This window comes from Poecilia latipinna, unplaced genomic scaffold (genome assembly GCF_001443285.1).
Source record: "Poecilia latipinna isolate Pla-1442-1.1 unplaced genomic scaffold, P_latipinna-1.0 Scaffold314, whole genome shotgun sequence".
Classification (NCBI taxonomy): Eukaryota; Metazoa; Chordata; class Actinopteri; order Cyprinodontiformes; family Poeciliidae; genus Poecilia; species Poecilia latipinna.
This window is the reverse complement of record NW_015112930.1, coordinates 191,852-215,746: the sequence shown is the minus strand read 5'-3', so window position 1 is coordinate 215,746 and position 23,895 is coordinate 191,852. Positions and strand designations below refer to the sequence as shown.

At 41.3% G+C, this 23,895-nt stretch overlaps 3 protein-coding genes and 1 non-coding gene across 5 annotated transcripts in view; 3 read left to right on the top strand and 1 right to left on the bottom strand.

The window, feature by feature from the left end:
- The first annotated feature begins 96 nt into the window (after positions 1-96).
- Positions 97-5,988, top strand: alg12 (ALG12 alpha-1,6-mannosyltransferase). The gene is made up of 9 exons (XM_015034833.1): positions 97-438; positions 1,019-1,151; positions 1,221-1,394; positions 1,471-1,665; positions 1,820-1,923; positions 2,617-2,840; positions 2,973-3,142; positions 3,240-3,315; positions 4,218-5,988. The coding sequence occupies exons 1-9, from the start codon at positions 280-282 to the stop codon at positions 4,462-4,464; spliced, it is 1,482 nt and encodes a 493-aa protein (XP_014890319.1). The 5' UTR covers positions 97-279; the 3' UTR covers positions 4,465-5,988.
- On the bottom strand, positions 5,584-14,471 carry zbed4 (zinc finger, BED-type containing 4). 2 transcript variants are annotated; one of them, XM_015034831.1, is made up of 2 exons: positions 13,857-14,471; positions 5,584-10,348 (listed from the first exon to the last, which is right to left on the bottom strand). In XM_015034831.1, exon 2 carries the CDS (start codon positions 10,151-10,153, stop codon positions 6,425-6,427), a length of 3,729 nt encoding a protein of 1,242 aa, XP_014890317.1. In that variant the 5' UTR covers positions 10,154-10,348; positions 13,857-14,471; the 3' UTR covers positions 5,584-6,424. The 2 variants fall into 2 exon arrangements, with proteins under 2 accessions (XP_014890317.1, XP_014890318.1); XM_015034832.1 differs by lacking the exon at positions 13,857-14,471 and adding an exon at positions 13,729-13,825.
- Positions 14,472-15,231: 760 nt separating this feature from the next.
- Positions 15,232-23,895, top strand: part of brd1a (bromodomain containing 1a) — a 17,303-nt gene continuing 8,639 nt past the window's right edge. Inside the window, exons 1-7 of the mRNA XM_015034830.1 lie at positions 15,232-15,756; positions 17,423-18,845; positions 19,494-19,650; positions 19,845-19,976; positions 20,060-20,188; positions 21,533-21,845; positions 21,937-22,230. Coding sequence (XP_014890316.1) covers positions 17,440-18,845; positions 19,494-19,650; positions 19,845-19,976; positions 20,060-20,188; positions 21,533-21,845; positions 21,937-22,230 — 2,431 coding nt within the window. The 5' untranslated portion in view covers positions 15,232-15,756; positions 17,423-17,439. The remainder of the gene's footprint in view (positions 15,757-17,422; positions 18,846-19,493; positions 19,651-19,844; positions 19,977-20,059; positions 20,189-21,532; positions 21,846-21,936; positions 22,231-23,895) is intronic.
- On the top strand, positions 21,366-21,438 carry trnak-cuu (transfer RNA lysine (anticodon CUU)). The gene has a single exon. It is a non-coding gene; the product is annotated as a tRNA-Lys (tRNA).

Genomic DNA, 23,895 nt, shown 5'->3' with positions numbered 1-23,895 from the left:
AGTAATTGGTGAAAAGGTCTGTCAATCATTAAAACAACCAATCACAAGCCGCCACGAGCGGGACATAAAATCTAGCCACACGTGGAAAATTTAGGAAACCTATTTGTTTTATTCAAAAACATATTTTTTAATTTTAGAAAACCTCTTTATTGCAATACCAACTAGGTACTGACACGTTTTGGGATAAAACAAATAATATCAACACGCGACTTCAACGCGTGTTGAGAGCGTTCGCTTCCTGTGTTGACCGGAAGTAAAATCGTCGGCTCGCCAGCTGTCATGGCGGAGAAGAAGAATGTTTGGGGGAAGCCTTTGCTGTTTTTGTTAATTTCTCTGAGTTTCCTGCATTTATTAATTTGCCCCTTCACGAAAGTCGAAGAAAGCTTTAATTTACAGGCGACGCACGACATTCTGTACCACAGACTTGATTTTAACAAGGTAAGCAGACTTTCAATGATGTAGACTGTAAATCACACGCATGCGCACAGAAGAGACAAACCAAAACGCCCTTTAAACAACTAATTGCTTAAATGTCAACAGTTCATGCCACTACTTTGGCTGTTATCATAGTACAAATAAAGGATATCTTCATATTAAAATAAATACTTTTAAAAATGCAATTTCCGTAAAACTTGCATTTTATTTATTTTTACTTGATTTGTAGTTTAGGTTTAATAGAACTTGTGCAAGATGGATAACATTTTTCTGACACATTTTGTTATATATATAAAAAAGAAAAGTTAAAAAAAAGAAAACCTTAGCAAGAAATAAGAAACTTGCATCTTGTAAATTACATATGGCAATATTAATGTTTGTGACAGTACTGATTTTATAAGGAATGTAAATATTTAAACAAGATTGTTGTTTAAAATTGGTGTAACAAATGTCTGTTTTCATGGTTTGATGGTTTTAAGTTGGAAAATTAAATTTTTTTAGTCTGTATATTTTTTAAAAGTGAATTGTTTTCATTATGTTTTCAGTGCACTGGAAACTATAAAATATCACTTATCTCTCTCAGTATGACCATCATGAATTCCCTGGAGTTGTGCCGCGTACTTTTCTCGGACCCCTGTTCCTCTCCACGCTCTGCTCCCCGCTTGTTTCTTTATCATCTCTGCTGGAGGCACCTAAGTTCTACACTCAGTATATAGGTAAGGAAACAAACAGACAATGACTGCTTTAACTTGAATGTGAGGATTTCTAATGTACGTTCTGCTCAGTCCGGGCTTCACTGGGCTTTTGCGTGATCGGCGCTCTGTGGCATATGCAGAAAGAAGTGCGGAGGCAGTTTGGCTCCACAGTTGCGTGTCTTTTCTGCCTGACCTGTGCCTCCCAGTTCCACCTCATGTTCTACAGCACCAGGACACTCCCCAATGTCTTTGCACTGCCAATAGGTACGCTACACTAACATCTTTACCGAAGGAATCTTGGTACATCTCTTTCTTTATGGTTGCAAAATTCCTCCCAAAGTTCTTGTAGCGTTCACATCTTGGATGGCTCAGAAACACGGCTGGTTCATCAGACTCTCCGCTTTGGTCATCATCGTGATCCGGTCTGAGCTCTGCATCTTGCTGGGCCTCATGCTGCTGATGGCGCTGCTGCGCAGGAGGCTGGGGCTGCTGCAGCTGATTTACTATGCTGCTCCTGCTGGACTCTTCTCCCTAGGTGAGAGCAGAAATTACAATATCTAATGAGGTGGGCAGAACGTTTAGCATCTCTTAAGGTGGACTGAAAGTAAATTCATTTTTTTATTTGTTTTATCCTTCATAATTGCATACAATTAAACCAGAAATATGTTTGTTTTATGTTTTTGCTGCAGCTCTGACGGTGGCTGTCGACACCTTCTTTTGGAGGAAACTTTTGTGGCCTGAGGGGCAGGTGCTGTGGTACAACACCATTCTTAATAAAAGCTCCAACTGGGGAATATCCTTTTAAAGGGAACCTATAATGTAGACGTCATATTTTGCTTCCATTTGGGTTTCTACTGCTTCTAAAAACAATCCAAGTGCTTAAAAAAAAAACATACAGAGCCGTCTTTTGGCAGTAAATTCTTTTTTTGCTTTTCTAGAAAATGAGCCGTTTCAAAAACTTATGGAATATAATGTCACAAACCAGCAGGCACTGACCCTCACCTAGCAACCCTGGCGAAGGATCTGCTTGAACCTAGCAGCTCAAGCTGATCTCCAGCACGTTTGGTCAGCTGGATTTACCTCTATATGCGCTGTACAATGGCTGCTGGAAAAGACAAGTGTTTTGTGTGTTGACTTACCATCCAGAAACCACTTGCTGAATTTTTGTTTGTTGTGCTTTTCAAAGAAGTGCTATTGAATAATTGAGTATCTGTCTGTAGCCATTTTCACACGCAAGTGTAAAAGTTGAGTTGGGGGGGCGGGGCCAACAGCAGTTTGTTTGGATTTAAAGTGACAGAGACCTCAAAAAACAGCTCATTATCAAAGAATGATTTTGTGCAAACAATGCAACGAACATGATTTGTATAGGGGAAAAATGTACAACTGTCTTCAGTTTTTTTGTTTTAAAATGGAAATCCTAATGATTTCCCCAAATAGTTATTTTCTGTCTAACTCCCAAGTTCTCCCTAACTCCTCTCTCCATTAAACCTCGCCCTTTTTGTGGTATTTTTACTCCGCCGTGCCTCGGGTCCTGGGCTGCTCGCTGCTCTTCGTGCCTCTCGGCCTCCTGGACAGGCGGGTTAGGCTGCTGCTGCTCCCCACAGTTGGCTTCATCCTCGTCTATTCGCTGCTGCCTCATAAGGAGATGCGTTTCATTATTTACACTTTCCCTGTGCTCAATTTGGCCGCTGCACGCGGCTGTTCCTTCATGCAAGTTAAAGTTTATTTAAAAAAATCTTATATCGAGTTTTATATATATATATATATATATATATATATATATATATATATATAATATATTTACTGTATTTCATTCATTTTTCCCTCTTTGTTTTGCTTCAGATTGTGCAACTATCAGAAATCCTGGATGTACAAACTGGGCTCTGCAGTTGTGGTTGGCCAGCTGTTGATCAACTCATCATACACTTTCCTTTGCCTGTATGTTTCCCATCACAACTACCCGGGCGGCAAGGGAATCCAGGAACTACACAGGCTGTTGCCAGCCACAGCAGGTCACAACCGCAATTAAGTAACCTTATTTCCTAATATTAACACACACTTCTGAAATTTTAAATGTGGTGTGCACATTTTTCCTCCCCCCTCCCCCAGATATCTTTGTTCACATTGACACCTTTGCTGCTGAAACAGGAGTGTCACGCTTCTTAGAGCAAAACAAAAACTGGAGGTAAGTGTTGTGTAAACATTGCCCATCACTGTTATTGACACCCCTGCTAAAGAAATGTAAAAAGCATTCAATTAAACACATTAAATACAATTCCATGCTGCTGAAATAAGGACGAAATTTGGGTCCTGTTGCAGTGTCAGTTGTTTATAATGTTTTAATCATTCTCAAACTGTAGCATCATCATTTCTCCAAGGAAACAAGCTATTTAGTTATTTTCTTCTACTATTTTATCACTTATAAAATCACATTTTCTTTGTAAAAATGGCATGCTTCCCTATTTTTCCTGTTTTGGAGAGGGGTTAATAGAAATAAACCTTTATGTTGTTATACAAGTTTCTTCTTTCTTCCTACTCCTTTTTGAGCATTTCAAGATTATTGTGGTACAAAAATATGTCTTTTGCATTCCTTGTTCATGTGTGTGATTTTATACTTCTAAATATTCGAGATAAATAAATAAATCCTTATATTTATGTCCCAAGGAAACATTTTCTGACTGAAAACGATGAACACACAAGCTGCTTGAACGGCATGTTTTCTTGTCTTTTCCATTTTGAATATTGGGTTTAGAATCAGGACTGTCACATAATGACACCCTAAAGAAATGAGAAGTTTTGCTACTTAATGCAACTTCTATGACGCTGCACTTTAAAAGATAAACTCTTCATTTAAATGTTTCATATTTACTTATTTTGAAGGAAAAAATCAATTATCTCTAATCACTCCCCTCTCCAGTTTTTTTTTTTTTCACTGTGAAATTTTGCTACAAGGTCAATCATCTTGATGCTTTTTACAAATCTTTATCAGATACCAGTGAATTGCGGGAGGGTGCTACTTTTGTGCCATGACATAAAAACACCCCTCATTTTGGTTATCTTTTTAATAAATAGTCTTCAATTCTACAGATACGACAAAAGAGAAGACATAAGCAGCACAAGCCCCGAGCTCCAGGTTTACTCACACCTGTTAATGGAGGCAAACATCACCAAGATACAGCAGCTGCACAACACTCATAAGCCTCTGGTCTACGTCGAAGGTTTCAACAATATCGCCTTTAGCACGGCTCACTTCCCACCTGTCAGAGTTCACCTAGCGAGGAAAGCTGTGCTGATGCAGAGCAAGACTTGGGAGGGCACACCAAGAGAAACATGAGCTGAAATATAATTTAGAACTATAAGGTGACCAAAGACGATTAAAAATCATGCTGCTAGGTTGATAAAAAAAAAATGTCTTGGTGTCACATACCAGCACAGATCGTCTATAATCTTCTGCCCCAGCAAACGCATCCAGCTGTTGTTTACACCAGAGAATCATTTATATATTTTGACTTGTAAATGAATAAAGCCAAACAGAGAAAATAAAAGCATGTTGTTATCCTTAGAGAGTTCAGGACATTTTGGAGAGGGGTGGTATAAACCCAGAGTGGTCGGTGCTGGAGATTAAAGCTAACGGCTTTAATTGGTTTGAGGCCAAACCAAATGTTTGTAGCCTTAAATAACATCCTAAAAATGTAATTTGCTTTGTGTAATTGCTAAAATTGATAACTCTGCATTGGATAATTGTTTTCACAGGAATTGCAGGTGGTGCAACAGCAATAATCTTCCTGTTTGAAACACTAAATGGGACCAAAATATCTAAGATTAACCACATTATAAAGCAGTGGGTGACCTTGTTTCTTAATGGCTCACATAAGCAACCAGAGAGCCGAACGCAGCACAGTCTTTGTCAGTAACGTAACAGGAACTAAACGTTATCAAGATTAACAAATTTTCCTTCTACAAAAATGTCAATTGAGCAATATCCTATTTTTGTGAATTTGTAACCTTATTTGAAGTTTAAGTAGAATGAGCTGACATTTCTTAAGAGTTCATCTCTAAATGGAAATATTTCTGAAGGTGCTGATGTAGCTCTGGAAATCAGGAATAAATAAATAAGTAAATAAAAATGCTGCCTTTAAAATTAGATTTTTTTTTTTTTTTAAACGGTTACATTCTTGAAAATGTCCTGGAAAAAAGCTAACAAATTTAAGGTAGCATTTCCTTAAACTCATTTCACCCTTTTATACCAGTTATTGTGAGCTGAAACATGTTAGATGCTCAATGCCAAACTAAACTGGACCTATGCTAAATGAAGGCAAGCGTCACCTACTGCAGGTAAAAAGATACCTGAAAAACTAAATAAATAAAAACTCCCTCTATAAATCCTGAACTAACCCTTTAAATCATTCAAAACTTCACACCAAAGCTAGAATTAACAAAAAAAGAGAGAATACTGTTCAAGAAAAACCTTTATTTACAAATGACCACAAAATTTGCATGTTTCCAGTCTGAATGCTAAAACGTTTATCAAATTAGGTTCAGAGTCATTTAATATAAAAATGTACAGTACACTGTTAATCAATAATAAACCCATAATTTAATCCCCTGGACATAAACTTAAATTGTGCTTAAGAGACAACTGGTGTATTCCAAAAAACCCACCTTATTCTGAAAATACAGCCACATTATACATCATCTTATTAAAAACATTTCAGTGAGTTAAAAAAACAAACAAAAAAAATATTTCTAAGTGACAGTACCGTAAGCCTCAAATTTACAAAGAAAAATTAAATAGCATTAACTTAAAACATCTTTCAGTCACAGCATTTGTTTTTGGGCCAAGTTGTCATTCTGAAAATAATATTCCTTGCATCTATGTTTAATTAAAGAAAAAAAAAAAAAAACAGATCCTGATGCAATCAGCACAATTTATATAATATTTACAGCATTTTGACCTGAAGTAGTTTTGGTTAAGGCACAAGGAGAGAGTAGACAACAGAAAAAAACAACAAGAACAAAAGATTATAACCAAACACACCATCACTATCCCCCTACAGCTAAAAAAAAAAAAAGAAAATCCCTCCCTGATACACTTCTCACTGAGACATTTCATCACAACAGCTCCAAGTGTTTAACAGTAGTACACAATACAAGAAACCCTCAATCTGGCCTTTGCATTAAGAATCAGTGTATGAAACCCTATCTTACAATTAGCCCCACACAAGCCCACCCATTTCACAGCTATGCAACTTGGTCCTTGATAGAACAGTTTTCAAATTAATATTCAGTAATGTTCAGTACTGAAAATAGATCAAGGGGAGGTTGACCTTAAGGAACAGCAGTCCCTCTATGTTGTCCAGCATTGGCCTGGGCTGGTTTAGAGCACAGTTGACGCCGGCGGTGCTGAACAGCGTCTCTGCTGGGACGATGGTGGGAGGGCAGCCCACGTAACGGGCAGCTACTTTGGCAAGATCGGGCCACAGGAACTTTTTCAGGTTCCAATAGTCGAGGGGGTCACAGCTTTGATCTAAGATGTCTTCCTCCAAATACTCCAGCACTACCATCTCTGCGGACTTTTCCTCCTCGTCCTCTTCTTTTATGTTTTGCCTGAATTCAGGCATCAAGGGCCAGAGGTTGTCTCTGGTTGAGTGGGGGTTGTCGGAGGAAACGGGGTCCTCGTCGCAGCCGTTGGGGAGGAGAGAGCTAACTGGAACTGAGGTAGAAGAGGACAAGTCCAGCTCCTGGATCAGATCTTGTTTGCAACGCTCGGCTTCCTCCTCTGTGAACAGTGATGTTTTGTATCTCGGGTCCAACATGGTGGCCCAGGTATAACGTGGGTCTTGCAGAGTAGCCGACATCCTGTTCATCATTGCTTCCTTTAGAGACATCAGCATATTATCGATGCCAACAGTCTCATCAAACAAAAGATCTATTTTCCTGGTGAGAATGTGAATGAGCGGTATGACTTGGCCCAGAGTGGCAGTGCGGTTGCTCAGCTCCCTGCTGGCCACTTCAAAGGGTTTCAGTGCGTTGCAGACTGAGAGCATCACCTCCCACTGGTCAAAGCTGATTATTTCCCTGAAATTGCACTCTATCGACAAGTCATCGATAGCTACCTTCTGCTCAACCAGGCGTTCCAGCATGAAGAAGGACGTCATCCACTTGGATGGAACGTCCTGTATCAGCTGGTTTTCTGGCAGCTGGTGAGTCTTTTGGAGCTCGGCCAGTCTTTCTTTTGCATTCGCCGAACGGTGCACACGTTCACAGATCTTTCGCGCTATGCTCAGAAGGTTCTGAACCAATCTCTGGCTTTTTATGGCTTCGCTTACAATGAGGTCTATGGTGTGTCCAAAACACTGCACGGTGACATGGCCATGCTCCTCCAAGGTATTTTTGATGGTGTCGTTATCTGTTACTGTGAACCCCTTCTTCAGCCCTGGTGAGGTGATCCAATTGTCCCACAGGTACTCAAGCTGCTTTGGGATGTCGTGCATATCTTGATCACAATCTATTTGCGAGACACTTAGGAGAGCTGAACAGTGGAAGTCTTGACCTTGAGGTCGGAGATTTGACTCGTATGCTGCCCAGTGAGCCGTAAGGGTCAAGTATTCTCTTGTCTGGCTGCTGACCCAAATACTTGTTGTGAAGTGGACAACGCCGCCTTCGGCCTCTTTTAGGTGGGTCAGCACAACATCTTTCACCTTATTGTACATTTCTGGTATGGCGGTGCTGGTAAAGTAAGAAGAAGGTGGAAGAGAATACTGAGGCTGGAGGAACTCTATCAGTCTAGTCAGTCCAGAATTCTCTACCATAGCTGATGGCTGAAGATCCAGTGCGAGCATTTCCGCAATAAGCTTGGTGGTTTTTTTGGCAACCGGGTGGTGTTCATCAAACCTCGCACAGCTTTGCTCTGACTGATAAACGGTGTCTTCCACCGGCTCTTGTTTAATGCGAACTTCAGCAGACGGCACAACACCTGAGATAGAACTGTTACTTTCGAGAAAATGTCCATGGAACCTCTGCATGTGCCTGAAGAGGCAGCTCGTGCCGAGGTTCGTAGTCTTTTTGCCTCTGCTAATTGTGCGGCTACAGTGCAAACAATTCACCTTGGTGGGATCGGTGTCGGAAATGGAGAAATGATTCCACAGTTTTGACGTCCTTTTGCTGAAAACGGGCAGGTTTGGGGGTTTTTTGTCAATGCCAGAGTCGTCAGCTTCTTTGGCTGAGACTGGATCCGTTGAGGTGAGCATGGCGTAGGGGTGAGGGAACGATTCCTTCTCGTCTGTGCTTTTTTGGTTTTTCATGACGTCTGGGTGACGTCTCATCAGATGCCTCATCAGGCAACTTGTGCCAAAGTCGCCCCGCTTGCCCCGACTAATGACACAAGGACAGTAACGGCACAGTGCTTTTAACTGGTCAACTGGCGACACTATGAAATGTTGCCACACTTCAGATTTCACCCGTTTCATAAGCTTTTTATTCTGTTGGAAAACTAAATGGTTCTGACTGAGGCTGGGGCCTTCAGAGAGGTATGGTGAGGAAGTCAGTGGTGTATCAGCCCCCTGAGTTTTAAATAAGTTAAAAGAGGAATCCTGCCCTGAGAGATGCATAAGGTCTCTCTCCTCCTTAATAAACATGCTTTCCTCTAAGCTTTGGGGTAGTTCATCTGATAGGGTCTCTGGGGAGGAGATAAGAAAGGGTGGCTCTTTTTTAATTTCCAGTGCATCATGTGAGCGGGACAGCAGCGAGGGTGGGTTTGTATAGGGTGGTGGAATGTGGTTGCCATGTCCGTTTTCCTCGATTACAACCTCTTTGTGGGCTCTCCACATGTGACGAATGAGACAGCTTGTCCCGAGATCTTTTCCGTTTTTACCCCTACTGAATTCATTCATGCAGTGGATACACACAGCTTTGGAATTGTCTGCAGGTGACAAGTAGAAATGCTTCCACACGGCCGACCTGCGACGGGAACTGGCGCCCTTAGGGGTTCCCGGAGGGCGCTCGGGTCCTCCGTCTAATAAGTCGTCGTTGTTTTCGCTGGAATGTGAGGATGGAAAGGGTGGAAGGATACTACTCAGAGGGTCGACGTTTGTAAACTGTTCCATTTTTTGTTCGACTTTGGGCAGCACTTCTTTGGATGACGGGCTTGAATTTTCAGCTGAGGATGTGGACGGTGACGTGTTCTTTGAGGGAGAAGTAAAAAAGTCTCCGTTTTTTGGTGAACCTGGGGAGGGAGGTATCAACGATGAGGGAAAAAGAGGCAGGCTTGAGAAGGATGCATCTGTGCCGTCCTGTATAAGCACAGTCGGGTGAGCCCTTCGTACGTGCCTCATCAAACAACTCGTGCTGAGGTCTTTTTCGTTCTTGCCCCGACTGAACTCTTTCATGCAGTATAGACAGATTGCTTTGGTATTGTCCCGTGGCGAAATGAAGAAGTGATTCCACGCTTGAGATTTTTTCCTCGGGTTGCCATGACCCCTCATCGACGACAAAAGACTTTGAGTGACGGCATCCATGGCAACATCATAAAGGGTGCTTGTGTATCCGCTAAATAAATTACTATAGTCATCACAGTCTCGGGTTAGAAAAGGGGCAATGGCGCCACCAAATGCTAGCCTTTCGTCATCTGGCATTTCCTCTTCCATCTCATTTGCATCCCCAATATGATCTTTGACACTTTCACTCAGTCCACCACCGTTTGGATACTTCTCAGTGTCTATATGTCCATCATTGAGGGACGATGGAGCAATGTCACATACTTTCTCCAAGTCTAACCGTTTGTCTACCTGAGAAGATAAATGGAAAGTAGGGAGGGAATCTTTATCCAGTGTTGAGGAGCAGCTTGGCGACTTTGCATCCGTGAGATCGTGAGAATGAAAGCTGTAGGACTTTAACACATAACCTTCCTGTCCCTCGATTTTCAGGCAGGTCCCTTTCGCCTCTCTTTTTTTACTTTCTGCAGAACTGTCAGGCACACAGAAGAAATCCTCACTCAGGCGAGGAATATGCTCCTCTCCGTCCATGGTGGCAGCCCAATCGTTTCTATGGATCAGTCAGGTTTGCGTTGTTGGGTGTAGTCACTTCGTTTCAGCTGCAGTCATTGATAAGGTGCTTCTCAAGCAGGTGTGGTATTGAGCGTGTTGCTTTCGTTGACCCTGAGTGCCTGCTTGTTTCTCTCCATTTATAAGTGAAATGTTTTTCACTTCTCTCCACACAACCTACAGAGACAGGGGACAAAAAAAAAAAGATAGAATCAGTGCAAACGGTACAAACTGGATTCCAAAAGCAGGTAATACAAGTGTACCGTAGTGATGCAATCAAACCTGTATGCTTTGCTTTCTTTTTTTTTTCCCTCACTAGATCCTGTACAAGGCAAATAAATGAAACCGGTTTGCGAGATTGAAGCCAAACACTAACAGCTTTACAGTGTATTAATGTAACAAAATTGTCATTTAGAAATCATCTAAGTAAAGGGCAGTTATTTCATTTCTATTATTTATACAAATGGCAATATTTTATATAAAGAAACTGAATTAAGTTCAGTTTCGGCTCCAAGTTGTGCAGGTTCTTGGCTCAGTTGTACTTTTCCATTTTTTTTGAATACCAAAATATATTTTTGCAGATAAGTTGTCTAAATCTTTGTGCAAATTGTAGCATTTTCTTATAAATTGGTTAAATTTTGCCTGAAACTGTCTCCGTGAAACCTTGAGTTGAAGGATGGCTGTTGTAGTTGAAATTTCAAATTGATTACAACGGTACGGCTTGATGGCTGTCCGTGTCACAGACCCCCACACTTGGCCGTGTCCCTTAGTGTTTCTTTGTCTCTGCCCTCTTTGATGGAATTTATCCGAACATCTGGTATTTGCCTTCACTCAGTTTTTAGTGTCACTTTAAGAGGATGTTGCTTTAAAATCAGCTAGAAATCTATACGCAGGTTAGCTAATTGAGGAACTAGTCTGACAAATGAACCATCTAGTTTCTGCTTAACTGATCAATTGTCCATGTTTTGGTTCAATATACCATGCTGGTAAGTCACACATTCAGGTACAAAACGGCCGTATTAGCTTTCCTTCGCTAATACGAATCACACCTTAGAGGCTTTTTGCCTGATGTTCTTTCTGAATATAAAAAAAGGAGGACTGCTCACAGCATGCATATCTGGAACATGGATTTGTGGCACATCACTGAGCTAAAACTGGAGCTGGTACTGAAATCAGGAGGGTGCTGCTTAGGCGTAAGGAGATGTCACAAATTCAGATATGTAGAAAATAAACAGGAAGAACAACACCTTCAAGTCTGTTTCAAGATCAAAATATCAAATAAATGTGAAACATATCATTAAATAATGTGTTTTAGAGACAGTGGGAATAGTTATGGCTCTTATGATTCTAGTTACATCGATTAAATCATGTCCGTTTTTGTGTTACATATTTGTCTAAATAACATGAAATGATTTCTTGCTGAGAAAATTTCATATTGATCTACTTCTGAATGCAATGTCGCATTTTATACTCAAAGCAGAAACAGTTTTTGAATGATAGAAAGCATTAAGCAACTTGGTGTATTCATGTCCAAAATGATGAAGAGGACTACTTCAGGTCACATGAGAGTAACTTTGGGTCAACTGTCAAGAAAATAAGGCACTTTTTTTTTATTGCTTAGCCCGTAATAATCTTCCTCCTCATTCAGAGAATACACATTAATTAGGTGACTCTATACATCAAGCATTTTTAACTGTTTCACACAGTAAAACCTGCAAGAAGTCAACAATTACTTTGTGATTAAACATATTATGAAAGCAGACTTTAAAAAGGAAAAAAAAAAATAATCAACAGTTCTCAGTCTTGTCTGTGGTTATGGTTCTGAATTACTTCAGAACCATAACCACATACAAGCAAACCAGGAAGCAGAGTTCTAAACTACAGAAGCAAAACCAGAACAAAAAGACATGCACAGTATTGCAGAGTTCCTAACGCAACAAAACGTCTTGCAGTGCTGATTTACATAACAATGAAGCCCGCATAGACCGTAATCTCTAACGGCATTAGCATTAAACTTATAGGCTGAAATGAACATATTGCTGGCTAATTAACTACTCCTGTATATTTTGTGAAATCCTGCAGTCGTAGACAAAAACCTTTCAATTCTGCTTTGTTTGTATTTGGGTTGCTGACATCACAGAAGGTCAGGAACCGAGCCGACCAGCTGATTCTGGTAAACCCTGTGCTAGAATAATAATAATAATAAAAAAAGAAGCACTTAAGAAGTAAGGATTTAATTAAAAGAAAAAAAACATGTATCCAATGAGAGAAAAAAGGAGAATAGTAATACAAATATTCAAAAGAATTTGTGATGTATATTTTATAGACATGTTTTTTCATTCCTTATAGAGAAGTAGCCAGAGATTCTTGTTGACGTTTTCATATAAAAAATTTTGTTTGATTTATGAGAAATTTGTAACTAAACAGCCTAAGTGTCTGCTTGATTATGGCTTTAAGTACATATATTCCAAATATTAAATGATACAATAATTAAGATCCTTTTAAATCAGATTATGGTCCATAAGTCCTAGATTTGTATTTTAATTTTAAGAATTAATTTGAATGACCTGCTGAAAAATAATGCAATCTTCGGCCTGAATAACAGGACTGTTAACGCTTCACATTTTTCTGAGGAAAAAGAAAGCCATAAATTATCCCAGAATCTCAGATATATGTCTTGATTTTTCACCTACACACCTGATCTTAGTATCATTTATCTTTTTTTTTAAATATTCTTTAACAATTCTGACATACAACTATTCTAAACGTCTTCATCCGTAAATATTAAAACTATATATTTTCTTTACAGTATACCAGTACGTGAAACCCATTGGTTTGAAGACTTTAGTTGAAACTGTGTGATCATAACAATGATCAAGCTTTAACAAATTCAATTGATTCATTTTCCCCCAAACAAAAGCAGCAGTCTGCTGATTTTATGAATACGTTAACACTTTTTTTTTTTTATTATTATATTTTTTTTTTTCTTGGAATCAATCACGACTCCAAACAGAAATCCTTTAAAATGTGAAGTTTTCTTATCGATCACCGGCGGCGAGCTTTCCGGGTTAACCTTTACGTGCTAGTCAGGAAGATGCGAGAGGACAGCAGAAAATAGCCACGGTTGGCTAGCGATCACCTGCTCATAACAGCCCCACTTTAGATCAGTGTGCTTCCCTACCGGCTCTTCCCTTAGCCACAATGAACTCGAGCTGCCACGATCGTTACACTCCTCCAGGCATCACATAAATCCACGATTCACGGAGTAGTGTTAAATATTGTCGGCTATAAGGCTACATCATCAGTAAACACGACGGTGGCTATGTTGGAGCTAATAGTTAGCCAGAAGGCTAATAAACACACAAAAGCAACTCGCAGGTAAAGCCGTTCTGACACGTGAAATCTCGCCCCAATACCCACGGCTATGATTCGTTTACACATACACAGGCAGAATTGTCGCTACACTCTTAGATATGCGCCTCGTTATGGTCGGACCGTACCACGTCTGCTAGCTGGTTAGCTGCCAGCTAGGCCACACACAGGACATACAAGCTAACCTGGCAAGGCAGAACCAAGCCGAGCACACGAACCGCACAGGATCCGAATCAGGGAAGCTCTCAACCACGACGTCCCGCCCGCATTAAGCCCCCGTTTTCAGAGCCCCACATCATCCCGGCGTACTTACAGTTCACTCTGACGACGTGATCGCAGGATTTCTGCTGGTAAACGGTTAATTGTGACACATTTGATTGATCCGGAGGGGGGTTCACTTTGTTGCTTTTGTCTCCTGGTTTGCTAGCAGTTCGCGTTCGGCCGGAGAAGCAGCTCCACGCAACGTCGGACGGAAGGAACGCGCTCAGTGATGTCACCGGGCTCAGAGTCTTCATTGTGGCCAAACGGCCGATGACTTGAAAATGTTCGGTGACATCACGCGGCCTCACGATTCCGTTTTCACACTTTTCACTTTTTCTGTGCTCACAAAATGAGAATTGGTTCCATTCAGAAATGGGTTCTTTCATTATTTATCATTGTTTCACAATCATTGTTAATTAAGTTTACCCTCCAAATCCAGTTTGTATTTTGAATGGTGGGTGGTGGTGGTGGGGGGGGGGGGAATTTTCAATAGATTACACACATTTGTAGGTTACTAGTTGTTTGATTTGGGGGTCAAAGAATCCAGATGGAACAATTCAACATTTTTCTGATAATGAAACCGATTTTCTTTGTTGAAGTATGGCTCAAGCCCAACTTACTTCTTCATGAAAGAAATAAATGCAAGACATGATTTCTGATCAAACCAAAGTAACTAAGTGACTTCCTATTTTTTGATCTACATTTCCTTACAACAGGCTTTGGTAGAGTACAGAAAATTACCTTAATTGACTTTAATATGCTGTCAAAGTGAAACACCTCATTGACGGATATGAATCAAAGTATTAGAGAATCTATTTATTGGACACCTATGTGGAAGAATGAAAACAATAAAAACTTGTTGAAAGAAAAAAGTCCTATTTGTCACAACCCAATGTAAGGGATAGCAAACAGATGGGAGAAGGTACTCAAACACACCATGAGACATGGTAGGAGCAGCATTATTCTATGGGGATGTTGGGAACAAGGAGGCTGTTTAGAAGTGATGATGAAAAAACCTAATTCCCAGTAAAGTTTGTGTGTTATTAAAGAAAAAGGATTCTCCTGTGTTGCCTTCATCTTCTATCAAATAGGAAAAGAGAAATATGAGCTTAAATATCAACAGGTTTTGTCCCAGAAATTGACACCCCAAATGTTGACACAGTCAACATTTTTTTTAATGTAATTAAGCACAATGCACACATGAACTTTGAGGAACAAAACAAAAAACTAAAACCTACAACTCTGTAAAGCAGAAAATCCTCCTGAGTTAATGGGCTGCGATGGGTGGCGGCGGTTGGTGTTACACCTGTCACCTGGGTGGGGCTTTAAACCCGTTTTTCTGTCTTGCACGCGCTATCCTGTCGGTGCAGGTTAAAGATCAACCCAAACCGTGACTTGCTGGTTTTTAAAGCCATTTCCTTTTGGGTCAAGTCAAAACAAAACACGTCACAGCTTTACTCCCACTGCACCCCTACCCGAAGGCTTTGTGTACCGGAGCTTTGTGTGTGTTTGGCTAGCCTGGACTGACAAAAAAAAAAGGGCAATGCATCGATTGTGTGACAGATGGGAGGGCTCTTTTGTATGAAATCCTCACCAACATGACCTCCAGCGTCATGCGTAGAGTTGTGCGTACGAGTGGGAGTTGTCTGCTGCTGGATAAACGCATTGTTGTGCTGGGGGGATGTTCCATCCTGTAACGCTGCTGTTCCTGCTGTTTGCCTCTGCAGCCTTTGAATGGCCTACAAAGGGAGGAACTGTGTCTCCTCTGTAGAAATTTGCACAGAAACCAGCACGGGCACCAAGCAGACCTCTTTCTGTTTAGGTGAAAAGACCAAAGTGTCCCTCCTCGCTGGATGATAACATTGTGCAGGGAACGAGAGCCGTTTCTCGGGCCGTTGCTTTGTAAGGCTGCTGGCTAGCTACCTACTAGCAAAACTGTCCGTTTAACCGAGGTATGTGCTTTGCGTTTATCATGCTCTTTGCGCTTTGGAGTCACGCAGTGCACCCCGTGTGCTTCATATTAGCCCAATGTATGGTTTGAATTAGGCAACATTGTTTCAAATGGCTTTTGTTTTGTTTTGACCGCCATTTGTTTCGTTTCGGGGGGCGGTTAGCTTCTGATGCTAGTTAGCCTACGTTATTGTTAGCATCTTAGCAAATTCCTCCTGAGGCTAATTATTGAGTAAAAAGTGTTAACTCCGTGTGCATTTATGTTGTGAAAGCACTCATTGGGCACCACCCATTGCATTTAAATGCCTCAGCTGACTGACCAGCGCCCTACTTAGATACTGTTTACAGAATAGCTAAACACCGAGCTTTGAAGTACTAGCATAGCTGATGGGTCGTGTGTTTTGTGCGTTTATTTATATAAAAAGTAATACTAAAAGATAGTTTTTAGCCATTTTTTTTCTTGGAGTTAGCAGAGCTCCTTAGTGAATATCACAAAGTAGAAAGCTGTTCAAGTTGATTTAAGTACTTTCCTGGTTTGAGTAAGTTTGAGAAAAGGAAATGGGGGGGGGGGGGGGGGGGGCCGTGGTGGGTATAGAAGAGGAAATGCCCAGACCTCACAGCCCATTTCATTTTCTCAATTGTGCATCTACCAAACATACATTAACTGATTTAATCTTTGTTGCATTCACCTATTAATCCATCTGTCATCTTCAATTCATTCACTCATTAATTCGCTTGTGTATCCTTTCACTTTTCTTTAGTATTTGCATCCTGCAAATACTAAAGATACCTGTAAAGGTATCGGCCACAAATGCATAGTCAAGTTTTGTATTCATTCAAAAAAAGAAAAACGCATACTGAACAGGAATTTACTACAGCGGCAGTATTAGTTGCAACACAATTTCCTCACATCAATCTTCCCCATTCTTGACACCAGTCATACATAAAAGCGTAATTTATATTACTAAGATGTACATTGCAACTGCATTTAATAATAATCTCAAATCTATTGATAGTTATTGATACTTTCATTGAACAAACAGTGGAGAAAATAGTAAAACAAGCAGTCCCGAAAATGTGGACGATTTTGGGGGGTTTAAACATCATTAACTAGAGTTTATTATGGCAACATTGAATCAAAGTTTTTATCTTGATAAATTTATCACAATAATTTAAAAAACAATATAACTCCCCACCCATGATCATTGCTGTTATTAATTTTGCATTGATTTGACAGTGATGATATCCTAATATCAAAAAGCAACTTGGCTGTCAGTTTCAGTCGACGTTATTAGGTTATAGATCTTATCTGAACCTCAGCCATCATCAATTTTAGCTTTTAGAATAAAAGTCATGCAATCAGTTTGCATTATGACAGAAATATAAGCTATGGTTTTGTTTTGATCCCTTAAATTGCACCTTGCTTCTTCTGCAGGTGCTCTCAAACTATTTCATTACCAGCGAGATAAAAGTCCAACTGATTTACATAAAGAGACAAATAAATACAGAATGTTGAAAATCATGTATAGCTTTCCTTCCACTTCACAATCCTGCACTAATTTGTGTTGGTCAGTCATAGCCTTCCTACAAAACATCTTGAATTTTGTGGTCACTATACCTCAAACTTTCTATACGGTCAAAAATGACCTTTCGTCTGTCACTCCACAGCATCACGGAGAGTCAAGATGAAGAAGAAAGCTCGGCAGCACCGGCCCGCGGTGCCGCAGAGGGCGCAGTCTCCAATCAAGCCCTCTCCCAACAAGCAGATCCTGACCTATGCACAGGCGCAGCGCATGGTGGAGTTCGAGCTGGACGGCCGCATCCACCGGCTAAGCATATACGACAAGCTGGACGTGATCTCTGACGACGACCCCATGGTCCAGGAGATGATGGAGTGCACCAGCAACAAGGAGAACGCTGACAAACCCCAGCAGCAGGTCCGCCAGAGGTCGGCCAGACTAAAAAACAACCAGGAGAAGAGAAACGCCGCGCTGGGCATCGCTGGCAACTCGGAGGCTGGCGGGCATCACGCTGCGGGCCCTGCCGCGCCAAAGCTCCCCGAGCCGAAATTTCGAGTCGTCGAATACAACCTTCCCGCGGTTCCCAAGCGCCCAGCCGCGTTTTACAAGTACATAGAGAAGACGGAGGAGGAGCTGGACGAGGAGACGGAATACGACATGGACGAGGAGGACTACGCCTGGCTGGAGTTGGTGAACGAAAAACGCAAAAGCGAAGGGATGAGTCAGGTTTCCCACAACGTTTTCGAGTTCCTGATTGACCGCTTCGAGAAAGAGCTGCACCTGGAGAGTCTGGACCAAGCGAGCGAGAAGCAGCCTGCCGTCGACGAGGACGCGGTTTGCTCCATCTGCATGAGCGGCGAGTGCCACAAAAGCAACACCATCCTGTTCTGCGGTGTGTGCGGCGTGTCCGTGCACCAGGAGTGCTACGGCGTCCCCTACGTCCCGGAGAGCCACTGGCTCTGCAGACACTGCCTCCAGTTGCCGACTCAGCCGGCGGACTGCATCCTCTGTCCCAACAAGGGGGGAGCCGTGAAGAAGACGGACGACGATCGGTGGGGCCACGTGGTCTGCGCCCTCTGGGTGCCAGAGGTCGGCTTCGCCAACACCACCTTCATCGAGCCCATCGACGGTGTCGGGCAGATCCCGTCCGCCCGCTGGAAGCTCACCTGCTACATCTGCAAGGAGAAGAGCGTGGGCGCGTGCATCCAGTGCCACAAGGCCAACTGCTACACGGCCTTCCACGTCACCTGCGCTCAAAAGGCCGGCCTCTTCATGAAGATGGAGCCGATCAACGAGGTGACGGACACGGGGGAGCCCATCCTCTCCGTCAAAAAGACCGCCTACTGTGGAGCGCACACGCCCAACGGATGTGTGAGGAGGCCGCTCTCCATCTATGAAGATGCCAAGCGGAAAAACGGACTCTGTAAGAGGGCAAATAAAGGCAGGGGAGACGATAAAGAACATTTCAAGGGAAAGCAACAGAAGAAGAAATGCAAGAGCAAGAAGCCTGAACCTGATGAGGAAAGTGAGGCTGCAGCTCCTGCTACTGTGCCGAGTTTTCCTGCTCACAGGTATAATCAAGTGAAGGCTCTGTGAAGCATTTCAACCATTAGTGTTTTTTATTCTAAATTCTTGCACAGACTTGAAAAGAATGGCGTTTGAGTTTAGTATTAGCTTAGAGAGCAAGTTACATAAAAGTAACTTAGAGAGCAAGTTACTTTTATGTAACTTGCTCTCTATGTAACTTGCCCTGTTTCCTTCCTATTTTCATTCTTGTACATTTTCTTCCTTTCTTGTGTCCTTATTATTTCTTCCTTCCACCCTAATTTTCATCTTTTCTTTTTGCCCTTCACATTCCTGCCATCCTTCCCACATTGTTGGAGACCTACATTCCTTTCTTTGGTCCTTCCTATCGTCTTTACTTCTGCTCTTCCTTAATCTGTCCCATCTTTTCCTTCTTCTCTTCCTTTCTTCCTTCCTCTCCTCCATTTTTCTTTACTTCATTTCTTTTTACTTGTGTTTTCTTTCCATCTTCCCATGTGTCCTTTTTCCTATACCTCATTTTTCTTTCTTTAAAGGAATGAGGATCATGGGAAGTTGAGTTTACATAAAACCCTGTTTTTAACCTTGTTGTTTGATCAAAAAACAAAGTAGTTCTGAATATTTCTCACCTTGTTCTATCTCACTGGTTCTAATATGTTTTCTTGTGCCTTGACAAGGCTCCAAACCATTCTAAACCAGGTGTCCATACAGAAGAAGAGAGCCTTTGTGGAACTGGTCCTAAATTATTGGACCCTGAAAAGGCGATCCAGGAACGGAGTCCCCCTGATCAGACGCCTTCAGACCTGCCTGCAGGCACAGAAGAACTCGCAGCCGGTACGATTCGCATGCTCATCTGTTTTTCCTTATATTATTTTGTGTTACCAGGTTTTGGTAAAGTGGACAGACAATAATTATTGTTAAAGTTTATTGAAGCCTATAATTAACGTACGAGTGTAGTTTTGTTCATCTCATATAATTTCTGCATTCACTTATTGAATTTCTATTTGTTTTTTGTTTTTGTCCATTAGAGGCAGAACGAGGAGGAAAGCAGAGCGCTGAAGGAACAGCTGAAGGAATGGCACCGCCTCCGACACGACCTGGAGAGAGCGCGGCTGCTGCTGGAGCTGATTCGCAAGAGGGAGAAGCTAAAGCGGGAAGAGGTAGGAGAAAACACATTGACAAATTCAGGCCCATTTTTACCTGTTTCCTCATATTTCTGTTTTTCCTCATGGCTCTGTTGCAGATTAAGCTACATGAGACCGTCCTGGAGATGAAGCTAACGCCGTTTAGCATCTTGCTCCGGGCTCTGTTGGACCAACTTCAGGCAAAAGACCAGGCCAAGATCTTCACCCAGCCTGTGGATGTCAATGAGGTGATCTACAAGAGAGGCTTGAACATGTTTTTATTTTTAGGGTTCCTTGCATTATGAAAAAGTCTGGGCTTTGATTTGAGTTTGGATAATTGGAGAAAAGAAGATGTTTTATTCTTTTTGGCATTTCCCAAAAGATTGTATTCATCTATTTGTCCACTCAACTGTTCATTTTCTAATTTTATCTATTGATTTTTATCTATCTGTATGTTTGTCTATTTATCCATCTTATTGTCTGAGTTTATCCACTGTCTCTGTCCACTTCTCCGTCCATATCTTCCTTTCTCAGTTTTTTTACAGTCTCTTTCTTTACATCTTGACCACTGCGCAAGAAATGTAGTTTTTGTTTTTATTCATGCCTTACAGAACAGGCATTAAATGGACTTGTGAATTCAGAACATTAATTTTCAAGATGTATGGACGTTTGACAAGAAGGAAGTGTAGAAAACTCTGCATGTTGTAAATGTTAAATAATCCTTCATTGTCATCGATTTCTGCAACTTGGTTAAAACTGAAAATTTGGTGGAAATATGTTACAATATTTTTGTTCAATTTAATTCATTTTCAGCCCATCATGATGTTATTTATAGAAAGGGAAATTTGATGCAACTTTTTCTACGTTCCTTGTGTATTCAAAGAATCCATGTATCTTTAAAATGTCTTAAATTCTTTTGTCTAAAAATAAGGCGTTAAATTAATTAAAAGTTAAGTTGGCCTAATCACAGGCCTTACATTTTGTCTTGTGTTTCAGTCATACTCTCATACAAAGATTCCTCATAGCTCCTTAATACATTTTAAGCGTGCCACATTTAAACTGTGACAAATAAGAAAACAATACTTCCCGTAAACCTCGGCCTCAAATTGTTTGATTTGTTAAACTGACATGCAGCGACTCGCTACATAGACATCCCAACTGGCTGTGGGATCAATTTAATTTTCTGTAACAAGAAATAAAAGCCTCTCAGTTGTGTTGACTTTAAAATAGATGGAGGATGGTACATTTCTTAAAATAAAGTTGCGTTGTCTCTTAAGTTTGTGGAACCCTGCAGCTGCTGGCTTCCGTCTCACTCTGAGCTGTGGTTCAGGTCATAAATCGCAGCCGCCCACCTGGTGGAGCCTGGATTACGCAATGCGGTTTCCTGCAAAGTGGAATTTGACACTTGAGGAGCTTGTTTGCCAAGCCCGGCTAGCTCAGTCGGTAGAGCATGAGACTCTTAATCTCAGGGTCGTGGGTTCGAGCCCCACGTTGGGCGCTACCTTTTATTTCAAGCATGAAGTCTTTAAATCTTCTTACGCTGTCTAATAACTTCTAGTGACATTGTGTCGATGAAAAAACACTTCCTGCAGGTCCCAGACTACCTTGACCACATCAAACGCCCGATGGACTTCTCCACCATCCGGCAGCGCATCGACGCCCAGGCCTACACCAACCTGGACCAGTTCGAGGCCGACTTCAACCTTATCGTCGACAACTGCATGAAATACAACTCCAAGGACACCTACTTCTACCGGGCCGCCGTTCGCCTCCGAGACCAGGGCGGCGTCCTGCTCAGGAAGGCGCGGCGGGACGTGGAGCAGATGGGCTTCGACGCCGAGAGCGGCATGCACTTGTCGGAAGCTCCTGAAGTCAAAGCGCCACCGTCGTTTTCTTGGGAAGATGGTGGGAATCTTCGTCTTCAAAATGTTCAGTCCAAAACGGTTGGTCGATCTTCTACTGAACCTCGTGTTGGTTTTAATTCCTGTATCCTCAGTGGACCGTCTGCTGGTGCCAGCCAACCGGGAACACCTTCCCCTGGACAAGCAGCTGCAGCTGCTCCTAGAGAAGTTCGACCTGACCTGTGCCATGAAGACCAGCCCGTCCCGCAGCAAGCGCCTCAAGCTGCTTAAGAAGACCATCAACGACGTGCGAAATGAAATCAGCCTGAAGAAGCTTCTGCCCTCTCACCACCACAGTTCTGTCTTCGCAGCCGCTCCGTCCCCTCCAGAGCTGGACAAATCCACAGAGGACAGACCGAAATCCAACGGGCATTTTCAAGACGACGAAGGTACGTATGTGTTCTCTGTTTTACTCAGTTTTTGTTTCTGAAAGGCAGAGACAGCGTTGTTATTGATATGTGACAGCTTCATTGATTGGTTGTCGCAGTGATGGATGTCTCTTTAAAGCAGCAAAAGGCACTTTGAAGGAGAAATTTGTCCTTGTAGGAAGTGAAGGTGTGGCACATTTTGATAACGCATGAAGACGGTTTTATGTAAACTGCAACTCGAAGGCCATCTGGTTGAGAGAGTGACTATTTTATACCTCCAATTTTAATTAAGCAAATATCACTTGACCGCACATGCGGCTTTGTTTCAACAGGTTTTTGTCGATAGGCTCCAAACTGTTTTGTCCTTGTAGAAGAGAATAGAAGTTTTCATTTCCAACCAGTTTTTTTCTCTGCAGAACATTTTTAAAAATTTTTTTCAAGCAGATTCTGTTTTTGATCTGGGTTTGAACTTTGAGCCGTTCCAACACATTAAAATTCCCAAGGTTTTTATGCTATTGTGTTCATACTGAGCCTGGACTCTGTTGACCAATTAGACTGCTGGGAGCATTTGATTAAATTGGATTTGCAGTTGTTTCGGGAGGTTGTGATGTGTTTTTATTTTTAATTTTTTTTGTGATTGTTGGAGCCTAAAATTAGCAGATTTTTTTTTCACCTTTTTTAAAAAGTTACGGTCAAACTCGCAATTTTTTTTAACGCTTTGTTTTTGCCACAACATGGTCTTACAAAAAAGCTGAAATTGCCAAACACAGCCTTCCAAAAAAAAAAAAAAAGACTTTTAGTAGTTAATATTTGAAGTGTAAGCAACAACAGTTTTTCTTAAAATGTTTCAGATTTTGTTGTACTTGTGATCCTATGGTGATGAATGCGTGTTTGGTTTGAGCAGGCTGTAAAAATGGAAAGCGAAATATACATTAAAACAGAACAGTTGTGTAAAAAAAACAACAACAACAAAAAAAAACAACCCTATTCTTTCATTTGTATTCATAAAAAGCTGTCAAAAGATTTAGAGAAATACACCAGCTGTGATAAAACAAAACCCACCGGCTTTGATCTGTGTGCTGTAAAGGACGGCTTCACTTTAAACTTGAGTTGTTCAAAGGCTTGCTGATTCAAAACAACTTCTGTGAAGTTCTTCCAAATCAGTGAGCCACACTGAAACGTGGAGGTTTCCAAGCCAACGATGGCGGTGCTGAAGCAGAGGAAAGGTGCAACCTCTGTCTATACTTGGAAATTTGCATCTTGAAAAGTGTGAAATTTTGACATGGAAAATTGTGTTGGAACTGTAATATTTTCGAAATGACCCAAAAGAAGAATGAAATCACAAAAACTTAACGGGCATAAAGCTGATTGGACTTGGTATTAGACAACATAAACATCCACTTTCCAGGTTTTGCCCGTTTTGTGCTGACAGGCTAAAGATTGCCAGCTGAAAAATTAAGATCCCATCATGTCTTCTTCACGTTACCTAGAATTTAGCAGAATACATGTTTTCTTTTCAGGGACAGAGAATATGGTCAGATTTTATAAAAAGAAAATGGATGGAGATGAGGCATGGGCTTATTGGCTTAAAATAAATTCTCTGATTTTTTTTTTTTTTTTTTTTTCAAACCAAATCCTGTTTTTAATTTTTCAGATTTTTTTTTTTTTTTGTTTTTTTTTTTAAAA

What these genes read in the sequence shown, in the direction of transcription:
- alg12 (XM_015034833.1), top strand. Translation starts at nt 280, where the DNA reads ATGGCGGAGAAGAAGAATGTTTGGGGGAAGCCTTTGCTGTTTTTGTTA. An exon ending in GTTCTACACTCAGTATATAG is followed by an intron (nt 1,152 to 1,220) that starts GTAAGGAAACAA and finishes CGTTCTGCTCAG; the next exon opens with TCCGGGCTTCACTGGGCTTT. An exon ending in GCTGTTGCCAGCCACAGCAG is followed by an intron (nt 3,143 to 3,239) that starts GTCACAACCGCA and finishes CCCCTCCCCCAG; the next exon opens with ATATCTTTGTTCACATTGAC.
- zbed4 (XM_015034831.1), bottom strand. Translation starts at nt 10,153, where the DNA reads ATGGACGGAGAGGAGCATATTCCTCGCCTGAGTGAGGATTTCTTCTGT.